The sequence below is a fragment of the Ruditapes philippinarum genome, unplaced genomic scaffold (assembly GCF_026571515.1).
Source record: "Ruditapes philippinarum isolate M1 unplaced genomic scaffold, ASM2657151v2 ctg1831_1_1_1_1, whole genome shotgun sequence".
NCBI lineage: Eukaryota > Metazoa > Mollusca > Bivalvia > Venerida > Veneridae > Ruditapes > Ruditapes philippinarum.
The window spans coordinates 1-14537 of record NW_026858185.1 but is presented as its reverse complement, the minus strand read 5'-3'; the positions used below and the strand labels follow the sequence as shown (position 1 = coordinate 14537).

The following is a 14537-nucleotide window of genomic DNA, read 5'->3' as shown; positions in this document are numbered from 1 at the left end:
CTCTTAGCCTGATTTGAGAGTTTTGAGACGTTTCTGACGATCAGAATAATTATTTTGGAAAAACGGAATGAGCGAATGATCTAGAATATTGCACACACATTATTTGTCTCAACCTATATCAAATGGAACATTAATTTGAAAGAATTAAATCCAGTTACGATCTGTCAAAATACTGCAGTGGAGTCCCTTTAATGTAACATTGCTCTTATATTAAAAGTGACTAATACTTCATAGATGAATAGAGATATATGAGCCGCGTCCGCGCAGTCTGATCAGGATCCATGCTGTTCGCTATCAGTTTCTCTACTTGTAATAGGGTTGGTAAGCGAACAGCATGGATCCTGTTGGTTTTGTCATGGCGCGGCTCATATGTGCAAGCTGTCAACCAATTCCTATATTCCTATAAAACTCCTATATTTTGGGTCGGAATCCTATATTTTAAAAAACCTCCTATTTTTCCTATATTCTCCTATATTTTGAATATTTTTCCTATATTTTTTTAAAAATATATTGCCGAGGAATTCAAAGAGATTTAAATTTTGGTACTGTTTTTGGCATTTTGTATTTTACAGGTAAGAGAATGTGTATGCCTGCATCAGCATCACATTACTATGCTGAAGGGTGCTGTGCTCCACATAGCCATCTGCATGGTCACCATGAAAAGCAGTGCACCAGTATGTCAACTTTATTTCAGGTGACCATTTAGATGATGGTCATGCATTGCTGTAACTTTCTGCTGATGCTGTGGTTCAAAGCTAATGCAGGCTGTCCAGCATCTCTAAAATTCCTAAAAAAGTGAAAAATTTGAAGGGAATTCCTAAAAATGCCCTATTTTTTTCACTGAAATTCCTAATTATTTTTATCTTTTGTTATAAACATACTTATAACTTGTAACCCTGTAAACATAACTCAAAGTCGACCATGTTTTGAACATGGTCAAAAATGATTTGGCCATGATTTGCCAACTCAAAATTGATGACATTGAAATGGTTTTGTTTCAACTAAAAGTTGCTTTGACTATGTTCGTAACATTTCTATTTCATAATCAAAGCAGTTGTTTATAATCATGTTGACAGTTAACAGCAAAAACACTACCATATCATTGTCCTGAAACTCAAGAGTCCACTTATTCTGGAATATTTTGACACTGTTTTGCCAACTACAGATATCTTGAATTTTATGTTTGTTCATTTTATCCAAATTTCTGAAGTGGTCCATTTATATCATATCATATTTGAAAATGATCATTATGAAGCTGTTGTAACACAATCTTAATTAAAAACATGTATAAATAGTTGTCAAAAATTAATGTACAATTTGTTTACTCACAACTTTTTTATTTGAATCTGCATAATATCAAAACAACATTGTAAAGTACTGAATGGGTTAACATAGACTTTGAAAAATTAATTCTTTCCCTCATAATTATTTATCCTTTTCATGTCTTTGTAGGAGAAATTGCTTATTTTGCCACAAAGTTATCAATTTCATTCAGTTCTTGTTCTTTCATTTTTATTGTGCAATTTAGGAAAAGGCAGACTCATATAATTAATCACACTCAAAATAATTTGGCAGTTCACTATTATATAGCTCATTTCCAGTTAACATGTACACTCATTTTGCAATTATGTGATCTAGATAAACTGCAATTGAATGGTCTGTGTGATGAACTTTTTTGATGTGCATTTCTTTGTGTTGATTATAGATGCTTCCCATTTATTCAAATGACTGTAGTAAGGCAAATGCCTTTTTACTTTTTACCTACTTTTACAAAAAAATTCATTTGTCCATAATAATTGTTAAAAAGCTGCATTGTGCAAGAATTTCACTGTATGAGAATTCCTTTCAGACACTTGTGGTTATAACATTCCCAAAACATAGGTAGAACATGTTCTTTTTGACATGTTCAGCCATTTAAAAAAATATGGTTTGAACAGGATTTGACTATGACCATTTCCGCAGGGAGGCAGTTGACCAGTAAGTCCACACTGGTAGCACCTTTGCTCTATTACTAAACTAGAGCATTATTTGTGAGTTACTTTTGTGTCATATATGCAAAGGTTTGCCCACATCATGGTCTTTTGGGACCTTCGTTTATTTAGTCATAAAATTGCAAATTTTAGCCCTAAAATTTCTATTACGTACCCTAAAATTCCTAATTTTAGCCCTTAAATTTCTGAAATATTACCGTAAAATTCGCCCTAATTTTATGTCGGAAGGTGCTGGACAGCCTGCTAATGGTTTCCTTCACTTATACGGTAGACATTTTATTGTAGAAACAGCTTGTGTAAAAGTAAAAATAATTTACATTTATATAAGCATTGGTAAGTTGAACAATTTAAGTTGAAAACTCCTATTTTTTTGCCTCAAAATGGTCCAAAAACTCCTATATTTCCTGCTAAAATATTCTTATATTTCTCCTTTATTTTGGATAAGACCTGGTTGACAGCCTGTATGTGGTTTCAATGGTCAGCTAGCTTACAGAAGGTTGGCGGTTGTACACAACCATATGACCTTTATATTGTTGGTGCAGCGTAAGCCCACTGAACCCACTGAACAATAACAACAACAATAAACTTCATTGATACAATGTATATGATATTTGACAATTAGATATCCCATTTTTATTAGCTCGACTATACAAAGTATATGGAGAGCTATCCTACTTGCCCCGGCGTCGGCGTCCCCGTCCAGATTTCAGATTAAAGTTTTGGTGCAGTAAAATATTTTTCATATAACTTTTTTATTTCTTAAGGTATCAAATTCAAATATATGTTTCTTAACATGAACCACATCTCATGTGACAAGGTTCATAACTCTAGCACCAACATTTTCAGATTTATCTCCCCTTGAACTTAGAATTTTCCTCAAAAAATATTATTTTTTTGCTATAACTCTTTCATTTCTTAAGGTATCCTCTTCAAACTTCAAATATATGTCCCTTATCATCAACCAGATCTTATGTGACAAGGCTCATAACTCTAGCAATATTTTCAGATTTATATCCCCTTGAACTTAGAATTTTCCTTAAAAAATATTATTTTTTGCTAGAACTTTTTCATTTCTTAAGGTATCCTCTTCAAACTTCAAATGTTCAAATATATGTTCTTTATTATCAACTAGATCTTATGTAATAAGATTCATAACTCTAGCACCAATATTGCAAGAATTATCTCCCCATTAACTTAGATTTTTTTTTACTTGGAAAATGCATTTTTTTTACTATAACTTCTTTAGTTTTAAAGGTATCTACCTCAAACTTCAAATACACATTCCTTATCATCAACCACATCTTATGTGGCAAGGTTCATAACTCTTGAAGAAATATTTTCATGTTTATCTCCCTTTGAACTTTGAAATTTCTTTAAGAAATATTGTAACTTTTTTACTTTTTAAGGTATTTTCTACAAACTTCAAATATATAAATTTCTTATCATTACACACATGTTGTGTGACAAGGTCCATAACTCTAGTGTAACTATTTCCATAGTTATTCCCCCTTGAATTTATGCTAGCAACTATAACTTCTTGTCATAAGAAGAAATATATTTATTTGTCTTTCATAGAATTGTCTTCCTTAACTGTGTCAAGTATTTAGTAAGTCGAGCTTCGCTGTCTTCTATGACAGCTCTTGTACGTTATTATGATAAGTGAATTGTGATTTTTATGCCCCCACAAAGCGTGAGCATATAGCGTTGCACTTGTCCGTCCGTCCGTACGTCCCGAAATCTTGTGAACGCAACTCCTCTTAAACCAGATGGCAGATTTTGCTTAAACTTCCAGGGATGAACAACCTTAATGTGTAGATGGTAGTAAAGGAAGGAATTTTTGCTGCGACCAAATTTAACAGAATTATGGCAATTTGTTGATTTTTTCACTATATACTATGTAGATATTTTGTGAACGCAACTCCTCTTAAGCCAGATGGCAGATTTTGCTTAAACTTCCAGGGATGAACAACCTTAATGTGTAGATGGCAGTAAAGGAAGGAATTTTCGCTGCGACCAAATTTAACAGAATTATGGCCCTTTGTTAATTTTTTCACTATATACCATTTAGAAATTTTGTGAACGCAACTCCTCTTAAACTGGATGGCAGATTTTGCTTAAACTTCCAGGGATGAACAACCTTAATGTGTAGATTGTAGTAAAGGAAGGAAATTTTGCTGCGACCAAATTTAACAGAATTATGGTCTTTTGTTGATTTTTTCACTATATACCATATATATGTTGTCAGTGGGGGCATCCGTGTCCTTTGGACACAGTTCTGGTTTTTTCAATTTTGTCGATATTCCTACCTTTTCTAAAGTGAGGAAAAATATACTAGAAATATTTTAAGATTTTTCTTGACAGAGAAGAAATTATAAAGCAAATTACCTCCCTTTAGTTAGTTTTAAGTCTGCACATGTCTATGAATCGTTTACAACACTTATAATATTTTTTTGTCAAATAAAGTTACTTAGAAATAAATGTCAAAATTCATTTTGCAGGTATTCCAATAAGATGGGTGAAAGTTGTATTGAACTGCATACAGTGTGGTATCACAATGCGTAAAGATCATAAGGTATCATGAAACTAAATTCTTATTTAGTTTATTTTAAAGTTTTATTGAATAAATACAGGACTTAACTTTTTTTTTTATAAATACATTCTGTTGTAACAACTCTTTTCTTTTATTTAGTGTTTCTTTGAATTAGTGTTATAAACGTACACTGAACAAAAGTTCTAACCGATCACCCTGAGTTTTCGTTTATATATGAAAAAGAATAATACCAATAGATCCGACTTTTATTTTATTCCGAAGAGAATGAACACATTGAGAATAATAAAAGTATAACATTTTCTATTTAAATAATACTTTATCGATATTTTAAAGAAAATATTTTTATGAACAGCCACTCACCTGTCTGAAAGAGGCTCCAGCATTCAACATTCCAACTGCTACGGCACGATCCTGCATAGACATTCGTGCCATGTTTTATGTTTTTTCACTTATAAAGTTAACAAGGATTTATGCAATGTAAAATTTAATACTCACCACGCTCTGCACGAACATTTCGTGCCAAAATGTGTAAACCGTGCCCTGTCTCCCGCGTGAGTGCATGGAACCGTATTAAATTATTTTTCTTTCCACAAATCGGTAGAAAATGACACAAAAATCACCTCTGCAAAATTTTATAAGGATCTATTGACCCATTATAAAATAATCAAAATTTAAAAAGTGATCGGTTAGAACTTTTGTTAAGTGTATATTGCTTAGATTGCTCATGCTGTTGGGCCTTTTCCAAGCCATTTTGGGAAAAATTACTATGCTCAGTTCGGGAAATATTGCGTCGTAAAATTGCTTAATTGGGAAAAAATTTGGGACCTTTTGAAACCTTCTTCATACCCTTTTGTACTTTGAATTGTAGAAAATTGTTTATTGCAACCAATGCAAATATCATTAAAAGCATAATTTTAAATACATTAAAATTTGACAATAAAATGTGTGGAAAAATCTGTCTGATACCATATACTGGAACAAATTTAACTCTAGAACATATGTCAGTTTTGATATCAGGAATTTTATTTCATTTGGGAATATTTTTTTTTAAGATTGTGAAAAAATAAACATGTATGCTATTGGGAATGGGTTTGGTAATCTGACCTTTGGTGACACTGGGAAAATGCATGACTCACCTTGAATCTTATGATGTAAATAATTCTAATATCATGTTTTCTATTACAGAGATGGTTCACTTGTCTGGTCATTGCAATGCTATTTTCACACACAGTTGCAAAGCCCATCAGTGATACAAATCGTGGAGACAAAATTCACATCTTTCCCAAGCTGACATCACTGTGGTCGTTTAAGAATCCAGAGACGGAATATACCTGTCCAAATGTAGATAGCAACTTTAACTTAACAATAAAAGCAAGGCAATACAAGTGCCGTGATTGGGAAGACATCATATGCATGGACAGTGTATCTGTAGGACGTGTATTTTTCTGCATTCCAAAATCAACAAGTTGCTCAATAGGTAATTCTTTTTTTTCTTTGTTTTGCTGACATCTATTATGATTAACAATAGTATTATATATCGCCAGAAATGATAAATTTGATCATTTACAGAATTTGCTTTTTAGAAACTAGTGCATTTTCATCAAAACTTTACAGGAATAATCAATTCTATGTCTAGTTGTGCATCTCATCAACTTTTTTTTTATTAGAGTAATGTCCCTTTAATGATTTTAATTTTTAAGATTTGTTCAGACTACTCATCTTTTACCACTGATGCAATTTTAATGAAACTTTACAGGATTGATTGGTAGCTCAAATACTTGTACATACTACACAGATTTTCCGTTTGAAGGATTTTCAGCCGAGTTATGGGCCTTGAATAAAAAAATGTGTGACCTGTTAATGATTTTTGGGTCTGCTGGTACACAGTAGCATGTGATTGGCTATCATGAGGTAACACATATCATCACTGATTGCCCTTGTTTTGATGATAGCACCAAAGGCGAAGCAAGTCGATTTGTTACATTGTACAATAGAACAATGAAAGGGTCAAAGATTGTGAAAACTGTTTCAATTTTGATTCATTGTTTGTCTTATTAATGTGACTGTATTTATTTTAGTTCAGTTTTTGGCTGGGTTGCACAAGTGCAAATCCAGGTTATGAAATGGTGAATGTTCGTAACAGTTTTCTCAGCAACTACTTTTCACAGCCTCTTGATATTTTGTATAAAGCATTAACACTTGGTTCCATACAGTGGGAAACGATTTCAGGTCTGTCGCTCATCCACTTCCTGTTTTCTGACTTAGTTAATTTTTTGACATTAATGGTGAATGGTAGGTAATTTTCATAATATCACAGCCTTGTGATATTTGGTATACAAATGCAACCTGGCCATTTCTGTCTTATAAATGAAAATGATTGTATATTATTGCAGGAATAGGTTGGACTGTGGAAGCTGTTGATGGTCAAGATGTTTCTGTGAAGGAGAGCTTTTGTCAGGTAGATTACTACCAGAGTGAACCGTCGCGATGCTACGATGCTTGTAAGACCAAACATGAGCGACTGGATTTAATTCCCCCTAAGTACCTGTTACACAGCAAGGGAGATAACAAAGGTCCAGCCATCTTGACGTGTAACGCTGCTGATGGTTTTTACAATCGAGACAATATAACATGTGTTGCATTTGATTCCAATTTGCCAGCTGATTTCTGCACAAATGTGAACATTGTGAATCCATGTGCCAAGGGTTATATGCCCTTGAATAGTAAGTTTTCACTGCATGTTTGTAATATCAATTTTCATGGGATAATCATGATGTTTATATTTTGTTATTAACTTACTACATGACTGCTATAAGCTTATGAAGTAATTTTAATTTATCATAAATTTGTAAAGAAGACTTTTGACAGGTTATATGGCTGTGTTCAAGGTTACTTATTATATAACCTCAAAGCAGTTTGGATTACATAAGCTACAGAGCTATATAAATAGTCATTATATTTCTATAACTTCAAAGATAATTTTATTGTACTAAGCTTTATCTCAGCTTTACTGCCTGTGTCATTTGAAGTAATATGTTCACATTCCAAATTAATTTCTTAAAGCGCACATGATTCTGTGGTAAAGACAGCTTAATTTGAATCATATAAAAACACCTTTCAATGATTTGGCATTTAATTGAAACCTGCCATAGTCTTCAGATTCTTAACTTTAGTGTGATGAAGCTATCCAGCTAGTTAAAGGAAGTTAAATTGTTCTACTCAAGTGCTTGTTCATGCTTGAAATAATACACACTGAGGCTATGTGTTTAGCATGCTTGACTTTTAAGTTGATTTTACTCTTTTGTTATAAGTATGCCAAGTTTAGATTTAACTGATATTTATTTGAGCTTGATTGTGAATAAAGTTCTTGCAACTTATATAAATCACATTTCAGTCAACTAACCAGTACTGATGTCATATGAGGAATCATGATTGTGGCCCAAGTAGGGTTTGAACCCATGATTCCTTGATTGAGAGGCAGACACCTTAACCAATAGGCCACCTCTCCCCCTGTTTCCATGTTAGCACATTATGTTAAATAAAATTTGGTAAAAATTATATACATACCTCGGACCTGTCATCATTCATATCCTTAAAGGTTTCTATCTGTAGTCTATTAGAGAGTTTGTCACTCTATTAGATATTGGATAGGATTTAAGAATTTCTTTGCTCATAGATTTTATTTTTCATTCCTAGATGGGACTTGTTTAGACATACGCAGCCAAGCCTATCAGGAGTTGGTAACAAGTTCAAAGTGCAAAGCATTGTAAGTTCTCTCGTTAAAATTCCTTGCTATTTTGGAATTAATGTTTATGTCACTTAAAGCTGCACGCCTCCAGATGAGCGAAAATATTTATGATAGAAATTTAAAATTTAAACTCTTTGGTGGATTTTATACCACTAACCTTCCATTCTGCTTAGTGCTAGTGTCCTAAATATCGTAACACTCTGCTGGTTTCGTAAGTGAATTCTGAACCACTAGCTTTTCACTCTGTTAATGTCTTTCAGAGAATTCCCCTGGCAAAAAAAAAGAACAAAAATAACAACAACGAAAAACCCCCCCCCAAAACCCCCCCCCCCCCAAAAAAAAAACCACTAGCCATGCACTTAGCTAGTGCCTTTAGTGAATTTTAAACCACTAGCCTTACACTCTGCAAGTGTCCCTGAGAAAATTAAAATAACAACTCCATTTGGTAACCATACACTTTGCTCTCAGTTATTTCAATCACTGCTCTTGCACTATGCTAATGTCCCTTAGAGAATTTTAATGCCCCAACTTAAAGGATGGGGGTGGGGGCAACATATAAATTAACCATTTTCTTGCTGTCATTCTTTCCGTCCGTAGATTGACAAAAAGCGATTTTGATAAAAATTGGCACAAGTGTTAAGCATGATGAGACAGTGTGTCATGCGCAGCACCTAGACCCCCAGCGCCAAGATCCAAGGTTATACTTAGAGGTAAAAGGTCAGCAGTTAGAAAATCTCAGTCATGCATTAAGGGATTTAATAGTCAGTAAGCAGAAGTGTTTAGCATAACGAGTCTTTGTTAGCCTATCAATTTAGATAATCAATGCTCTTTATATTTGTTAACTATGTAAACACTTGAGAAATTTGTGCTTTGTCACTGTAAAGTTAAGGCCTTGTAAATATTAAACTGTTTTATCAAACAACCATCTTTCCTTTTACATTAAAAAATCTTCTTAAACGGTCTGTTATTGCAAAAAAGTTTATGAAATACCAACTATGCTGTCCTGTCATAACATCTTTATTTGTATGTTTTGGTGTCCTAAAATATAAAGTTGGGATATCCTGTGTCCTTCAGATACATTTCTAGTTTACTTTAAGTAACAGTTACTAAACTTGTCCTTCAGAAAATTTGTTGTTAATTTGGGCTCATGAGAGTTTCAATATTTTGCCATACAGTTTTATTTCTGGTATTCTAGAGAATCATATTGATGTATATTTCAGGTCCGGCAAGGATAGAGACTCAGAGAACAAAGATGTTCCAGCAACATTGAAACCTGTGGACCAAGGTGGAGTATCTACAAGGAAAAGAAATAACGGTAAAACAACAGTGCATAGCGATTTATTTGTTTGATTGGGTTTTATGTCACATCGACACAGTATAGGTCATATGGCGACGTTCCAGCTTTAAAGGTGGAGGAAGACCTCAGGTGCCGTTCCGTGCATTCTTTTAGGCACGAACAGGCACCTGGATAGCTTACTCACATAAAGAATCCAAAGTCCATGTTGGGATTCGAACCCACAACCATGAGGGGCAAGTGGTTTGAAGTCAACGACCTTAACCACTTGGCCACCGTTGCCCCCATAGGGATTTAATTTACCATAGGTCTTTTTTGAAAAGAAAAAGAAAAAAGTTTAAAAGTCAAAATTTGGCAGAGATGGAATCGGGAGGGGGATATAGTTTTGACGTTGTCTGTCCTTCCGTCCGTCCGTCCGTCCATCTGTCCGTCCGAATTTCGTTTCCGGAGTAGTTCTCTGCAACTACTGGCTGGAATTCAACGAAACTTTATGGGAATCATCAATATCAAGAGAAGATGCGCATATCGTCAGCTTGTTGCGGTCAGACCTTTTAACTCAGAGTTATGGCCCTTGATAAGTTATGCAGTATGCATATGGAGTAAAAATCGTTTCCGCGCTACTTCTCTGCAACTACTGCCTAGAATTCAACGAAACTTTATGGGAACCTTCAATACTAAGAGGAGATGCGCATATTGTCGGCTTGTTCCGGTCAGACACTTAAACTCAGAGTTATGGCCCTTGATTAGTTATGCAGTAATAACGATTTTTACTCCATATGCATACTGTAGTATGCATATGGAGTAAAAATCGTTTCCGCACTACTTCTCTGCAACTACTGCCTAGAATTCAACGAAACTTTATGGGAACCTTCAATACCAAGAGGAGATGCGCATATCATCGGCTTGTTCCAGTCAGACACTTGAACTCAGATTTATGGCCCTTGATTAGTTATGCAGTATGCATATGGAGTAAAAATCGTTTCCGCTCTACTTCTCTGCAACTACTGGCTGGAATTCAATGAAACTTTATGGGAACCTTCAATACCAAGAGGAGATGCGCATATCGTCGGCTTGTTCCGGTCAGACACTTTAACTCAGAGTTATGGCCCTTGATTAGTTATGCAGTATGCATATAGAGTAAAAATCGTTTCCGCGCTACTTCTCTGCAACTACTGGCTGGAATTCAACGAAAATTTATGGGAATCTTCAATACCAAGAGAATATGCGCATATTGTTGCCTTGTTCCGGTCAGACACTTTAACACAGAGTTATGGCCCTTGATTAGTTATGCAGTATCCATATAGAAAAATATTTGTTTCCTCACTTCTTCTCTGCAACTACTGGCTGGAATTCAATAAAACTTTATTGGAACCTTCAATACCAAGAGGAGATGCGCATATTGTCACCTTGTTCGGGTGAGACATTTTAACTTAGAGTTATGACCCTTGATAACTTAGGCAGTATACAACCAGAGCAATAATCGTTTCCGTGCTACTTCTCTGTAACTACTGGCTGGAATTCAATGAAACTTTATGGGATACTAAGAGGAGATGTGCATATAGTCGCCTTGTTCCGGTCAGATACTTATAATTCAGATTTATGGCCCTTTATTAGTTATGTGGTATGCATACATCTCATTGGCATTTCCAGATATTACTATTTAACACAAAGTTATGGCTCTGTTATTGCCCTGAATATTTATCAAGTTCAAAGAATATTACTGTTTATGCCATGATTAATATATAAATAAAGCCTTATGTCTTCAGTTGTTGTGTTAATAATAACCAGTACTCGGCGGGGGATATAAATTCAACGAATTTGCTTGTTTACACATTATTTACAATTAATGACTGATTTTGCAGTATCTATCAACATATTTCTACAGTGTGATTATCAGTTGTTACACAGTTAGGGCTGTTTTTGCATATTTCAAGAAATTTACATAGGTTTTAATTTAAGTGCCATTTGCAGTGTGTAAATTACTTTTTTGTTCACTTGACAATATTTTATTTATTAAAACATTTGAAAAATGTTCATGAAAATTAACATTAATCTGGAGGCATGCTATTTTGATCTAGAAGATATTGATTGCATAAAATTTAATTTCAAACTGTGTTGTCCTTTCCTATACTAAGTTTTAAAATTTAACTTATTGAAATGCCTGCCTTCTGTTCAATAGATTTTTTATAATCTAAACCTCGATGCTGTGATATGTTTCTGTGATAATACACAGAATGAAAAGTCATACTGGCGGGATATTTTAAATGTTTCTTCTTTTCAAATACAGATGACATGGAAGATACAAGTGGAGAGATAAATGACGCGGATGATACAAATGAAGAAGTAAATGATGTTGCCGAGAAAAATCCATAGGGGTGGAATAAAAATGACAGGTATGTAGACAAGTCCATGATCAGAATTTGTTCAATCTTTATCCTGCAAAATATTTTTAAGTGACTTGCCCTGTTTGAATATTGAGCTTTCTATAGATAAAGTGACATTATGCAAATGTTTTAGCTCAACTTTTTCGAGGAAAAAAAATGGAGGTATTCGGGAGTGGGCCATTGTACACTTATTAAGAATCATCAACATCCATTTGTCTGTTCTCTTTGAAGTCTAGGTGGACATTTGTACAATTGTTAAAAATCTGCATCGAGATTTATGTTGATGTTTTAATAATGTAATTGTGCCCCACTTTAGGGAGGGGCTGGGGGCATAGATTTACCTTGTCCGTCTGTCCTTTGTACGTTCTCATGTTGTGTCACACGTAGCTCAAAAGTATTTGACCTAGAGTCATGAAACTTTACAGGAATGTTGCTCTGCATGTGTATTGTGCACCTGTATATTTTTGTGTTCCTTAGATTTATTCAGTATTTGAAGAGTTATTGCCCTTGACTGAGTAAAAATTTGCAATTTAGGTCATGAAACGTTACAGGAATATTGATAAGCATGTGTAGTTTTGCATCTGGGTATTTTTGTGTTATTCATTTAGTATTTGTAGAGTTATTGCCCTTGAATTTGTAAAAATTTGCAATTTTCAACTGTGTCACACTAAGCTCAAAAGTGTTTAACCTAGAGTCATGAAACTTAACAGGGATATTGGTCAGCATGTGTAGTTGTGCACCTTGGGTTTTGCTTGTGGGTTTATCCAGTATTTCTAGAGTTATTGTCCTTGACCGTTCCATTATGATGTGTTATTTGTTCCTTGAGTGCTTTAGTTAGAATCAACCAATTTACAGGAATAATGATTAACATCACTGTTAATCTATGCACCTAGGGTTTTGCATGTTGATTTTTTTCAGTTTTGTTAAGAGTTATTGCCCTGGACTTAGCATCAATTTGCAATTTTCAACTTGTTCATGCATAGCATAGCACCAAAAAGTATTTGACCTGTCGGCCTGAAAGTTAACAAGAATGTTGGTTAGCATGTGTACTTATGTACCTTGGTGTTTGCTTGTGGATTTATTCAGTATTTGTAAAGTTTTTGGCCTTAACTTAGTAAAAGAATTTATTAGTTTAGCCCAAAAAATATTGACCTAGAGTCATAAGATTGACTAAACACTAATGTGTTGGGGCACCCGTGTCCTTTGGACACATTTCTAGTTTTTTCCTTAATTTCAATGTACACAGAAACAAAAAAGTATTTGACAAACTGAATTTTGGATTACAAATAGCCTTTTGTTTATAGTATCATTATGTTGAATTTGTCAAATCATGATTGATATAAAAAAGCTTTGAAATATACTATGCTCATCCTTGAGTAATAAGTAAGTAAGTAAGTAAGTAACGACTTTATTTAATGAGGCTAGCACATTCGGTTTCCCGATCTTCCATGTGGGCCTCAGCATATACATGATTATCTGTTTCTACACCTTGAATATATGCAAACATTTTAATCACAGAAATTTATTGAAATCTTTGAAATTCTTACTGAAGAAATGTCTAATTTGAATGAGAGAATGAATAAAATATGTAAAGGAAGTTGCAGGTCAAGAAAAGTTGTTCTTTTCTTAAAAAAGGAAAAAAATGCCATGACACTATCTATTTATATTGGGACCTCCTGTAGTGTGTAGAATTTTAAACACAAAACATATCTACTTTGTTTGAAGTCAAAACATGTTTTTTTTATGTTACAAAGAGACTGTGTAGCATTTATCAATATATTCTGATATCAAATTTGAGCATAGTATGTCTTTAACTTTATAATACTCTATTATATTTATAATACTATAGAAATAGCAACAACAAAAATCATGTAAAAATGTATTAGATGTAATGTTCACAATTGAAAAAAATGTACAACTTTCTTTTCTTTTTCTTTCAGTTGTGAAAGTAGTTGTCATGACAGTAGGACTGTCTGTTATTGGCCTTGTTCTGGTTGTAGTAGTTATAAATAATGGTTAGTCTGATTAAAATTTTTTATGCTTTATTAATTCACAAGGGTACTAAAACTATTTAAAACAATAGAAACCTTTATGCTTTTTAGCTCATCTGTCACAAAGTGACAGGGTGAGCTTTTGTGATCGCTTTTCGTCCGGCGTCAGTCCGTCCGTCCGAGCCAACATTTGATTATTATGAGCTTCATTCCGTAGTTAAATAAAGAACATAAACTCATAAAATTCCGTCGTCCGTCCGTCGTCCATAAACTTTTACTTTAAATGACATCTCCTCATAAACCGCTGAGCCAATTTCATCCAAACTTCACAGGAATGTTCCTTTGGTGGTCACCTTTAAAAATTGTTCAAAAAATTTAATTCCATGCAGAACTCTGGTTGCCATGGCAACCAATAGAAAAAACTTAAAAAAACCCAAAGAGGTAGAGCTTAGATATTTGGCATGAAACATCTTCTAGTGAGTGTCTATCAAGTTTGTTCAAATAAAGGCCCTGGGGTCAAAATTGGCCCCGCCCAGGGGGTCATTGTTTTTCCCCATATGCATATAGTAAAAACTTAA

General features: G+C 34.0%; 1 protein-coding gene across 1 annotated transcript; it reads left to right on the top strand.

Annotated features, from left to right (window-relative positions):
* Window positions 1-4493: 4493 nt before the first annotated feature.
* Window positions 4494-14472, top strand: LOC132752445 (uncharacterized). Its single transcript, XM_060742771.1, has 7 exons — window positions 4494-4563; window positions 5728-6019; window positions 6936-7265; window positions 8239-8308; window positions 9511-9605; window positions 11872-11977; window positions 13909-14472. The coding sequence occupies exons 1-6, from the start codon at window positions 4546-4548 to the stop codon at window positions 11955-11957; spliced, it is 891 nt and encodes a 296-aa protein (XP_060598754.1). The 5' UTR covers window positions 4494-4545; the 3' UTR covers window positions 11958-11977; window positions 13909-14472.
* The last annotated feature ends 65 nt before the right edge of the window (window positions 14473-14537 follow it).

Coding starts and splice junctions, on each gene's coding strand:
- LOC132752445 (XM_060742771.1), top strand. Junction 6,020..6,935: donor ATCAACAAGTTGCTCAATAG/GTAATTCTTTTT, acceptor ATATTATTGCAG/GAATAGGTTGGACTGTGGAA. Junction 7,266..8,238: donor GGGTTATATGCCCTTGAATA/GTAAGTTTTCAC, acceptor TTTCATTCCTAG/ATGGGACTTGTTTAGACATA.